Below are 12,717 nucleotides of genomic sequence, written 5' to 3'. Positions count from 1 at the left end.
TAGCATAAGACATATTAGTTTCACTTCTGAATCATGGAAGTGTCCAGCTAACTGGACTCTTCCATTACTCATGGGTTTCTATCCCCTACCCTCCTGCCTACCCAAATCTTTTCTCCACTCGACATGCTGGAGCAATCTTGCCAAAACCTAAATCTGTGTACATCAATTCCCTGCTAAAACCTTGGATGGTACCCAGCCTCCCGTAGGAAAGTCCTATACTGTCTAGGCTTGACAAATAAGGCTTTCTAGATCAGATGCCTGTTCGCCTCTCACTTGCACTCAGCAATACTGAACTATTCCCAGTTGCCAAATGTACCATATACCCTTTCTCAAGCTCCATGCTTTTTTTTTTAGTGATTCTTTCTAACTATAATTGCCCTCTCTCCACCCTTTTCTATCTGGAACATTCCTATTCATCCTTTAAAACTCTGCTCCAGAGTCACCCTTTCTTTGATGTCTCTTTCGAATCTTCCCATACATAAACTACTATATCTAGCAGTATATACTTTCATTATAGTACATATTACACCAAATTATATTTATTTGTTAGAAAAATTTGTTTCCCCTTCTGGACTGTGAGCTTCTTCAGGGCAAGGATCAGGTCTTACTCATCTTTGGATCTCAAGAAGCTAACAGTGGTCTGACCAATTATAGCTACATTATAAATATTTCTTAAGTGAATGAAAGGATGGATTCTCATAAGTGAAAACAATACACACCCTGTGTATCCTGTGGGACTGAGTGCTAGTAAAAGAAACATCTGACGGGGCTCATCCCTTATTTATCATTGTTAGTTCTTGTTATACTTTTGACATTTCTGCAATCTTCTGGTAAAACTCTAAGGTAAGCATCTCATCTACATGAAGGAGCAACAGACACTGACCAAATCAGGCCTGTTGGTGAGCCATGCACCTTGTGATATTAGTATTGTCATAGATGGGTTATTTTCCCCTTCATCTCCTCCATATGACTCTGGGCAGCTGTCCTTATACTGAAATTCATGAAAAGTCAAGCTTCTTGACAATTTCAGAAGCAAAAAGCTCTGAAAAGCTCTTCCTCCTTCCTCTACTGAAATTTTTGCTCTTCTTTCTTTCTAAAACGATGAGAATATAATCAGGCATTGTGTATCCCAAGACCCACTGATCAGAGTTAAATTGGAAACTAAGGAGCCCACAGTGATGCTTTTTGCCTATTTGATTCATGAGCTCACTGTGTCCACGAGTCCCTCTGTGGAATCAGTGTAAGCTGGAAACTGGCATGCCTCCATTTTTACTATTATGACTGCAATCGATGGGGAATAAATGAATATTCTCCATTTTATCCAACTGCGCCGCTTCCCAGAAAACTCTGGGGGGAAAATGAGAGGTGTGCTATTTTTGCTTTTATATTCATAATTATTTTCCAGGCTTTCCATTATTTTACACCACTGAGTTTTTCTTTCTTTTCCTCATAAGGTACACATTTTACTTAGAAGTGAGAATTAATACCTATTGTGTAACTAATGATTATTCTTTTATGAGTTAATTAACCAAAATTGATGAATAGACCAAAAGGTGACATCAATGTAGTTTGCATGTATTTCAACCTCTGTTTCATGAGACAAGATTTTACTGTAAAATGCATGGTTCAAGATTATTTTAAAAATATAAATTGGTTTCTCTTATTTCAAATAATTAATCTCTGAAACTAATACAATTGGAATTTCACTCTTCTATGAGTCAGTTTTTGAAAATATAATTGAAAGTCCATTTTGGAGAAAGAAAACTTATTTTTCTTTTCTCTCTCTTTCCTCTTTTTTTTCTGTTTTATTCTTTTGTTCAATAAATAGTAACTGGACATAGTATCTGTTGACTGGATTTGGCTAGACACTGTGAAGAATTTAAAATTTTCAGTTACTGCCCCTAAAAACCTTACAGAGACACACAAAAAGTTAACTAAAAGAAGAAATGTCACAGACAGTACCAAGTGAGTAGTAAGGGCAGTAACTCTGCAAGTTCACAAGCCAGTCTTTACCTCCCTGACATTTTCTTTTTTTTTTTTTTAACATCTTTATTGGAGTATAATTGCTTTACAATGGTGTGTTAGTTTTTGCTTTATAACAAAGTGAATCAGCTATACGTATACGTATATCCCCATATCTCTTCCCTCTTGCATCTCCCTCCCACCTGCCCTATCCCACCCCTCTAGGTGGTCACAAAGCACCGAGCTGATCTCCCTGTGCTATGTGGCTGCTTCCCACTAGCTATCTATTTTACATTTGGTAGCGTATATAAGTCCATGCCTCTCTCTCACTTCGTCCCAGTTTACCCTTCCCCCTCCCCTGCTCCCTGACATTTTCAAACAGAGCTTTCCAGCCTGCCATCCTTTGTGATTTATTTTTAATGGTTCTTCTCATCTCAATCCAACATATAGACAGATGCCGGAACATATCCTGGTTCTATCCCCTATCTCTATACTGCTTCAGCTCTACTTCTGAGCTCTTGAAATAAAAATTGGAAGCTCTCCCCAGACTAGTTTGTGAATATCAGATTATTATCTGCCCACTTCCTCTGGAGGAAAGGAGATGGGTTACGTGATTCAGGAAGCGTGTGTTTTTCTCCTGATCTCTATATATCAACCATACCTGCACATTTAAAATCTCATAAAAAGAAAGTATTGGACTGTGTTCAGCACTGCATCGTTGCCAACTTGAGGAAGCTTCATTAACAACTCTGTGCTTTTCCAGTTATTATTGAAGCCTGACCTTGGTTATATTATCACCCATTGTGAACGGATACACACTCTTAACTCTGTAAACTAAGGCTGTTCCATGCCCTTCTTTCCTTTCCTAGCAATAGGCAAATAATCCTTAACTCATAGAAGCAACTGGAGAGGCTGTTTGACCAGTTTGTCTGACATCACATTTTGTTTCTCCACCAATTTTCTTCTTTTAGTCCCCAGTGAGTCACCATCTTTTGAGCAGTCTTCTGCAAGCACAGCGGGCCCTCCATATCTGTGGGGTCCACACTGAGGACTCAACCAACTCCCCATCAAAGGCAGAGCCAGAGGACCAACCGTACAACACTGTTTTATATAAGGGACTTGAGCATGTGAGGATTTTGGTATTGGGGAAGCAGGGGAGAGGCTGGAACCAATCCCCTGTGGATACCAAGGGAGGATTGTAGTTCCCTTAAATTTACCCCCAGGTAGTCAACCTCTCTCGCATTCACATATCTTTCTTTACACTTCTACAACTATAGTTGCCTCATTGTGTTTTCATTGCTTTTATGCTTCTGTATCTCACTACTAGAGTGTAAGCACCTTGAGGGCAGGAACTGTGACTTCTTCACTGTTGTATACCTAGAGCTTAGTTTGGTTCCTGGAGTATAGAAGGCACTCAATAAACATTTGTTAAGTGAATGCTCAGCATTGAGAAAGAGGCATAACAGACTATGGAGATTCAGAGGAGAGTAACCAAACCATCATAGAGAGTGCAGGAAAATTTCAGAGGAAGATACAGCTAAACTGAGACCTGAAGGATAACTGCAACTTATCCATTCATAGGCTGAGGGCAATCCAGACAAAAATAATAACAGTAACATGAGCAAAATTCATATTTGAAAAAGAACAGGGTCCATTGAAAGCCAAAATGATCAGCTGTGCCTTCTGTTTACCATGCCTGAATCAAAACATATATATATGTATATAAGTGTATGTATATATGTGTGTGTGAGAGAGAAAACCTTAGTTTTTAAAAGCTTAATTTGCTATAACAAAAAATCAACTCCATCAACCTATAAAACACATATACTTAGCCCCAAACCCTCTATCGGGCTAAACAACATTTCCATTAACTTTCTCATTATTTTCTTTTTCCTTAAGTCAAATTTTAATTTTTTAATTTTTAAAAAAATTCTCCATTTTAACTGTTGGTGTTTTCATAGTATTTTTTAAGTAGTTCTGTTGCAGACGGTAGTATGGTTAAGTAGAGAGAGGTGAACCTAACCACTTTGCCTGAAATTATTATGTATAGAAAAACAGTTGCAGGTTCCAAACACTTAAATTAGAAATGAACATTTAGGAAATGACCTGCTTCTAAATTGAGATTTTGGGTGCACACAGGACAAGCTGTAACAGAATGTAGTGGAAAGCAGACTGGTCTTGGAGTCCACACATCTACGCCATTTCCTTTACTATGTCCATGAGACTCTCGATCTCATCATTTCTTGAATGGGATCTGTAATATCTGCTCTATATTATTCGTAGGTATTCCCAAAATTGAAAGAGGAACTCTATGTGAAATGCATCACCTAACAGATGGTAGAGGGTTGTATTCCATTATAGCACAAGGTGATCTGCTATTGTAGTTATTTGTACATTAGAAAATAAAAATTTTACACCCCTTCCACAACTACAACATTATATATGGAAAATATGTACAACCATTTAAGTTAGTCAAAGTAAAGCTATTCTTTTTACAGACACAGTTTTAAGTAGTTGGTGTCTACGTCTGTGGCATGACCACAGCAAGTGTGTTTACGTAGAAATGGCTGTTTGCCTTATTAACATGAGGCTAATACACATTGTAACTATTTTGTCTCATAGAATGATTGAAGATAGTGGGAAAAGAGGAAATACCATGGCAGAAAGAAGACAGCTGTTTGCAGAGATGAGTAAGTATGGAACTTTGAAGGAACACCCTTGAATACTCATGGAAGGCTGGAAACAACCACTTAATCCTTATGACATTTGTACTTTTCCCTAAAATTCTGAAGTCTTTACATAAAATGTATGTTTAGGCATTTTTGCCTCCTCTTGGGTAAGAATTAAATTAGACAGTGAATCATCATAATTTGTTACTAGGACTGTATATCTTATATGAAAGAAAAGGGTTCGTGGACCTGAATGTATATATACATACACGGATGCTTAATAAACACTATTTAGTGTTGGCATTAATACAATCCACTAAACTTCAAAGTGTGTGTTCATTTCCCTGTACTACCACAGGGTCTGGCACATTGCGGCAACAGATAAAAATTTTGAAATGAATCATTGAATGTCTTACCCACAAAACGATATCATATGTTCATATGGGAAAGAGGAGTCAGGCGTGATTACCAGATCAAGCTATAAGCTGTCATTTGAACTTCATGCAACGGGGGACAAGCTGTCCTACAAACTAGTTTCTAAAAAGTGAAAAGGAAAACAAAGGTTTAAAAGAGCTTGGAGGTGACCTGCTATGCAAGGAAAACCAAACCAAGACTATATTTACTGACTCCAATGGAGAACTCATTAAATAAAGATTGTTGGTTTATGTAAATGCAAGGTTGCTGTGTAAGTAATTGGGTGGTAGTATCTCCTTCTAGACCATTTTTCCTATTCCTAAGGAAGAAGAACTTGACATTGCGGGGGAAAGCACACATCTCAAATTAAATGTTATAAAGAAAAAAGTACGATTCTCTTATGGACTTTTTATCTCTCCTTCCCTGCAGAAGGAATGAGGATGAGCAGAAGTGAGTCGTAAGCCTTTTACTCCGGGAAGGCAAGAGAAAAAATTAGGCTTCTACTGAAGACTGGAACTGATTGGCAAGAATGAGGGTCAGAGCAGATAAAGGAAAGCCCCAGATAATAAGATTCAGATTTTCCTTTATCATTTCCCAATAATCTGGAGGCACCAAGACAGCATTAGAACTAACAAAGAGGAAAGAAAATTAAAATTGATGTGGAGAATCTCAATCATGCTCCTTGCTTTTTCCACTTTTAGAAACGTGTCTAAAGTGCCTGTGACAGTTTCAGCCATGACCTTCCAATTTCCATGTCTGGTACTGTAGCTTCACTTCTGGCATGACCAGTCATCTGGAACTCTGACCTTTGTTGATACAAATCTAACAGAGGAAGGAACCTAGTTACTGCCTGGCCATCTAAACAAAATCCAAAGCAGCACAGGTATCCTCTCATATCATAGATTCTTAGACTGAAAAGGCAAGAGCTATGTATATCATGGGCCAGTGTTTTGTCAGAAAAAGAAAAAAACTATTAATTTTTAACATAGAAAAGCAATGAAGTCTTAGAGGAAATCTTTAAATTTATCATTGTTACATTAAAGACCGTATTAGCCAACAGACTGTAAGAATTTTAAAAGTGTGCTTATGTCATGATTTTATAAAATTTATCTGAATTTAAGTACATAATCCCAGCTCCTTCTACACCTGGTGCAGTGCCTGACACAGACAAACACATATGTCACAAATGTCTTTTGAATTAAAGTTGTCCAACTCAAAGAAAGATCAACATGAGTTTTATAGCCATAGAAACAGAAAAGCTCTAAATTTTTCAAATGAGAGAGACTTAGGAAAATTGTGCATTCATTTCCCAAATTGTAACTTAACCTTTTCATAGAAGCTTCTCAGGGAGGTCATACAGTTTATTAAATCATTTTGAGTTCTCCTGATTAGTGATCAAAATAGTTAAGCAAGCCACACAGATATGTATCTTTCTTCCTTTCTTCCTCTCTTCAAAAGCAAGTAAACCCATCTGACCTTAACAATTCATTAGTGAGCATCGTGTTCAAATTAACACTAAATAGGACACACGTCCACAGTAAGTGGGATTCTGCCAGATAAAGCAGTTGGCTGATTTCAACAGGATAAATTGATTTTGATAGACTGTCAGACAAAAGAGAAATGTAATCTCATTGAGAATGTGTTAAATATTTGAAAAATATATGGGTTACCCCAGCTCTATCAGCAGGACACCAAAGAAACACAAGGAAACTATTATCAGAGAAGACTGACATTGAAACTTAGAAAGTAACTCCTTCCAGGAATCTATGATGTCTAGACAGGGAGCTGAAAAAGAAGGAAGAACTTGTAAATCTGGTCAGCTAAGTATTACCTAGAAGTAGTTCTTTTTAAACATGAAAGGAAAGTGCCAAAGAGCTTCTTGGTTTTGGAAATTGCAAATGTCACAGGAAAAAAAAAGGAGTTAAGAAGGCAGGGAAGACTTTTTTCAATACTATTGTGAGAGGGGAGAGAGACGGAACTCAGCTCTGCCGGAACCAAAGACAGGAGGGTTTCTAAGCACTGGGGTGAGCTAGAGCAGAAGCACTGGAGGATACCAGAGGGGAAGTTGGTCAACTGTGTTTACTCATTGTCACAATGAAGAAGTTAGGCTCCTACCCTCCCACAGACACTAGGAGATCTCCTTCAATGATTTCATTTCCAAGGAATGGCTCCCAGTCCTTGAGAAAGATATTCCTGGGTTGTAAAACTGGCAAAAGTCTGGGAGGTTTACATCTTTAAAGGGACAGAAAAAGAATTTACAAAGGAAAGTTTTGTAGAAAAGTAAGTGCTCCAAGAAAACAGAGATCAAAGACCTAGAGTCAGGAAGAAACCTGTCTAAAGTTTAGTCAAGCTGAGGGGAACCTTACAAAAGCAAAGAGCAGAGAACACAGAAAACAGGATAATAATTTTTTTTTAATTTAATTTAATTTTTTTATACTGCAGGTTCTTATTAGTCATCCATTTTATACACATCAGTGTATACATGTCAATCCCAATCTCCTAATTCAGCACACCACCACCCTACCCCCGCCGCTTTCCCCCCTTGGTGTCCATACGTCTTTTCTCTATTTCTGTGTCTCAATTTCTGCTCTGCAAACCAGTTCATCTGTACCATTTTCTAGGTTCCACATATATGCGTTAATATACGATATTTGTTTTTCTCTTTCTGACTTACTTCACTCTGTATGACAGTCTCTAAATGCATCCACTTCTCTACAAATAACCCAATTTCATTCCATTGTATATATGTACTACACCTTCTTTATCCATTTGTCTGCCGATGGGCATTTAGGTTGCTTCCATGACCTGGCTGTTGTAAATAGTGCTGCAATGAACATTGGGGTGCATATGTCTTTTTGAATTATGGTTTTCTCTGGGTATATGCCCAGTAGTGGGATTGCTGGATCATATGGTAATTCAATTTTTAGTTTTTTAAGGAACCTCCATACTGTTCTCCATAGTGGCTGTATCAATTTACATTCCCACCAACAGTGCAAGAGGGCTCCCTTTTCTCCACACCCTCTCCAGCATTTGTTGTTTGTAGATTTTCTGAGGATGCCCATTCTAACTGGTGTGAGGTGATACCTCATTGTAGTTTTGATTTGCATTTCCCTAATAAATAATGATGTTGAGCAGCTTTTCATGTGCCTCTTGGCCATCTATATGTCTTCTTTGGAGAAATGTCTTTTTAGGTCTTCTGCCATTTTTGGATTGGGTTGTTTGTTTTTTTAATATTGAGCTGCATGAACTGTTTATATATTTTGGAGATTAATCCTTTGTCCGTTCATTCATTTGCAAATATTTTCGCCCATTCTGAGGGTTGTCTTTTGGTCTTGTTTATGGTTTCCTTTGCTGTGCAAAAGCTTTGAAGTTTCATTAGGTCCCATTTGTTTATTTTTGTTTTTATTTCCATTACTCTAGGAAATGGATCAAAAAAGATCTTGCTGTGATTTATGTCAAAGAGTGTTCTTCCTATGTTTTCCTCTAAGAGTTTTATAGTGCCCGGTCTTACATTAGGTCTCGAATCCATTTTGAGTTTATTTTTGTGTATGGTGTTAGGGAGTGTTCTAATTTCATTCTTTTACATGTAGCTGTCCAGTTTTCCCAGCACCACTTATTGAAGAGACTGTCTTTTCTCCATTGTATATCCTTGCCTCCTTTGTCATAGATTAGTTGACCATAGGAGCGTGGGTTTATCTCTGGGCTTTCTATCCTGTTCCATTGATCTATATTTCTGTTTTTGTGCCAGTACCATATTGTCTTGATTTCTGTAGCTTTGTAATATATGCTAAAGTCAGGGAGTCTGATTCCTCCAGCTCCATTTTCTTCCCTCAACACTGCTTTGGCTATTCAGGGTCTTTTGTGTCTCCATACAAATTTTAAGATTTTCTGTTCTAGTTCTGTAAAAAATGCCATTGGTACTTTGATAGGGATTGCATTGAATCTGTAGATTGCTTTGGGTAGTATAGTCATTTTCACAATATTGATTCTTCCAATCCAAGAACATGGTATATCTCTCCATCTGTTGGTATCATCTTTAATTTCTTTCATCAGTGTCTTATAGATTTTTGCATACAGGTCTTTTGTCTCCCTAGGTAGGTTTATTCCTAGGTATTTTATTATTTTTGTTGCAATGGTAAATGGGAGTGTTTCCTTAATTTCCCTTTCAGATTTTTCATCATTAGTGTATAGGAATGCAAGAGATTTCTGTGCATTAATTTTGTATCCTGCTACTTTACCAAATTCATTGATTAGCTCTAGTAGTTTTCTGGTGGCATTTTTAGGATTCTCTATGTATAGTATCATGTCATCTGCAAACAGTGACAGTTTTACTTCTTCTTTTCCAATTTGGATTCCTTTTATTTTTTTTTTTTTTTCTTCTCTGATTGCTCTGGCTAGGACTTCCAAAACTATGTTGAATAATAGTGGTGAGAGTGGACATCCTTGTCTTGTTCCTGATCTTAGAGGAAATGCTTTCAGTTTTTCACCATTGAGCATGATGTTTGCTGTGGGTTTGTCATATATGGCCTTTTTTATGTTGATGTAGTTTCCCTCTATGCCCACTTACTGGAGAGTTTTTATCATAAATGGGTGTTGAATTTTGTCAAAAGCCTTTTCTGCATCTATCGAGGTGATCATATGGTTTTTATTCTTCAATTTGTTAATATGGTGTTTCACATTGATTGATTTGCGTATATTGAAGAATCCTTGCATCCCTGGGATAAATCCCACTTGACCTGGTGTATGATCCTTTTAATGTGTATTTGGATTCTGTTTGCTGGTATTTTGTGGAAGATTTTTGCATGTATATTCATCAGTGATATTGGTCTGTAATTTTCTTTTTTTGTAGTATCTTTGTCAGGTTTTAGTATCAGGGTGATGGTGACCTCATAGAATGAGTTTGGGAGTGTTCCTTCCTCTGCAGTTTTTTGGAAGAGTTTGAGAAGGATAGGTGTTAGCTCTTCTTTAAGTGTTTGATAGAATTCACCTGTGAAGCCATCTGGTCCTGGACTTTTGTTTGTTGGAAGATTTTTAATCACAGTTTCAATTTCATTACTTGTGATTGGTCTGATCATATTTTCTATTTCTTCCTGGTTCAGTCATGGAAGGTTATACCTTTCTAAGAATTTGTCCATTTCTTCCAGGTTGTTCCTTTTATTGGCATAGTGTTGCTTGTAGTAGTCTCTTAAGATGCTTTGTATTTCTGCAGTGTCTGTTGTAACTTCTCCTTTTTCATTTCTAATTTTATTGATTTGAGTCCTCTGCCTCTTTTTCTTGATGAGTCTGGCTAATGGTTTATCAATTGTGTTTATCTTCTCAAAGAACCAGCTTTTAGTTTTACTGGTCTTTGCTATTGTTTTCTTTGTTTCTATTTCATTTATTTCTGCTCTGATCTTGATGATTTCTTTCCTTCTACTAACTTTGGGTTTTGTTTGTTCTTCTTTCTCTAGTTCCTTTAGGTGTAATGTTAGATTGTTTATTTGAGATTTTTCTTGTTTCTTGAGGTAGGCTTGTATAGCTATAAACTTCCCTCTGAGAACTGCTTTTGCTGCATCCCATAGGTTTTGGATCATCGTGTTTTCATTGTCATTTGTCTCTAGGTATTTTTTGATTTCCTCTTTGATTTCTTCTGTGATCTCTTGGTTATTTAGTAATGTATTGTTTAGCCTCCATGTGTTTGTCTTTTTTACTTTTTTTTCCCTGTAATTCATTTCTAATCTCATAGTGTTGTCAGAAAAGATGCTTGATATGATTTCAATTTTCTTAAATTTACTGTGGCTTGATTTGTGACCCAAGATATGATCTATCCTGGAGAATGTTCTGTGTGTACTTGAGAAGAAAGTATAATCTGCTGTTTTGGGATGGATTATCCTACAAATATCAATTAAATCCACCTGGTCTATTGTGTCCTTTAAAGCTTGTGTTTCCTTATTAATTTTCAGTTAGATGATCTGTCCATTGGTGTAAGTGAGGTGTTAAAGTCCCCCACTATTATTGTGATACTGTCGATTTCCTCTTTTATAGCTGTTAGCAGTTGCCTTATGTATTGAGGTGCTCCTATGTTGGATGCATATATATTTATAATTGTAATATCTTCTTCTTGGATTGATCCCTTGATCATTATGTAGTGTCCTTCCTTATCTCTTGTAACATTCTTTATTTTAAAGTATATTTTATCTGATATGAGTAATGCTACTTCAGCTTTCTTTTTATTTGCACTTGCATGGAATATCTTTTTCCATCCCCTCACTTTCAGTCTGTATGTGTCCCTAGGTCTGAAGTGGGTCTCTTGTAGACAGCATATATATAGGTCTTGTTTTTGCATCCATTCAGCAAGCCTGTGTCTTTTGGTTGGAGCATTTAATCCATCCATGTTTAAGGTAATTATCAATATGTTTGTTCCTATTACCATTTTCTTAATTGTTTTGGGTTTGTTTTTGTAGGTCCTTTTCTTCTCTTGTGTTTCCCAGTTAGAGCAGTTCCTTTAGCATTTGTTGTAGAGCTGGTTTGGTGGTGCTGAATTCTCTTAGCCTTTGCTTGTCTGTAAAGCTTTTGATTTCTCCATCGAATCTGAATGAGATCCTTGTCGGGTAGAGTAATCTTGGTTGTACATTCTTCTCTTTCATCACTTTAAGTATATCATGCCACTCCCTTCTGGCTTGTAGAGTTTCTGCTGAGAAATCAGCTGTTAACCTTATGGGAGTTCCCTTGTATGTTATTTGTCGTTTTTCCCTTGCTGCTTTCAATAATTTTTATTTGCCTTTAATTTTTGCTCATTTGATTACTATGTGTCTCAGAGTGTTTCTCCTTGGGTTTATCCTGTATGCGACTCTGCGCTTCCTGGACTTGGGTGGCTATTTCCTTTCCCATGTTACGGAACTTTTTGACTCTAATCTCTTCAGATATTTTCTCTGGTCCTTTCTCTCTCTCTTCTCCTTCTGGGACCCCTATAACGTGAATGTTGTTGTGTTTGATGTTGTCCCAGAGGTCTCTTAGGCTGTCTTCATTTCTTTTCATTCTTTTTTCTTTATTCTGTTCCGCAGCAGTGAATTCCACCATTCTGTCTTCCAGGTCACTTATCCGTTCTTCTGCCTCAGTTATTCTGCTATTGATTCCTTCTAGTGCAGTTTTCATTTCGGTTATTGTATTGTTCATCTCTGTTTGTTTGTTCTTTAATTCTTCTAGATCTTTGTTAAACATTTCTTTCATCTTCTCGATCTTTGCCTCCATTCTTTTTCCGAGGTCCTGGATCATCTTCACTATCATTATTCTGAATTCTTCTTTTTCTGGAAGATTACCTATCTCAGTTTCATTTAGTTGTTTTTCTGGAGTTTTATCTTGTTCCTTCATCTGGTACATAGCCCTCTGCCTCTTCATCTTGTCTATCTTTCTTTGAATGTGGTTTTTGTCCACAGGCTGCAGGATTGTAGTTCTTTGTGCTTCTGCTGTCTGCCCTCGGGTAACAATTGATAAGAAGATCAATTGATAAGAAATTTTGGCAAATTCAGGTGACTGCAGCACATACATGTGTTAAACATCTACTCGGAGCTCATAACCACAAGCAGCAGAAACAAAAATAAGAACAAAAAGGCAAAGAAACAAAATTAGGAGTAGCACAGACTCACAAATAAACCAAAAAATAAAACTAAACCAAAAAAAAGAAAACTGTGTT

At 37.0% G+C, this 12,717-nt stretch overlaps 1 protein-coding gene across 39 annotated transcripts in view; it reads left to right on the top strand.

The window, feature by feature from the left end:
* DTNA (dystrobrevin alpha) overlaps window positions 1-12,717 on the top strand; it is a 385,212-nt gene that overhangs the window by 251,115 nt on the left and 121,380 nt on the right. For all 39 annotated transcript variants that reach the window (XM_082354273.1, XM_082354247.1, XM_082354244.1 and 36 more), the window contains one exon: window positions 4,585-4,652. In XM_082354273.1, coding sequence (XP_082210399.1) covers window positions 4,586-4,652 — 67 coding nt within the window. In that variant the 5' untranslated portion in view covers window position 4,585. The remainder of the gene's footprint in view (window positions 1-4,584; window positions 4,653-12,717) is intronic.

Source organism: Balaenoptera borealis, assembly GCF_965194805.1.
Source record: "Balaenoptera borealis genome assembly, chromosome: 14".
NCBI classification, from domain to species: domain Eukaryota; kingdom Metazoa; phylum Chordata; class Mammalia; order Artiodactyla; family Balaenopteridae; genus Balaenoptera; species Balaenoptera borealis.
The sequence above is the reverse complement of the archived record's forward strand: the minus strand, read 5'-3'. Positions and strand labels throughout refer to the sequence as shown.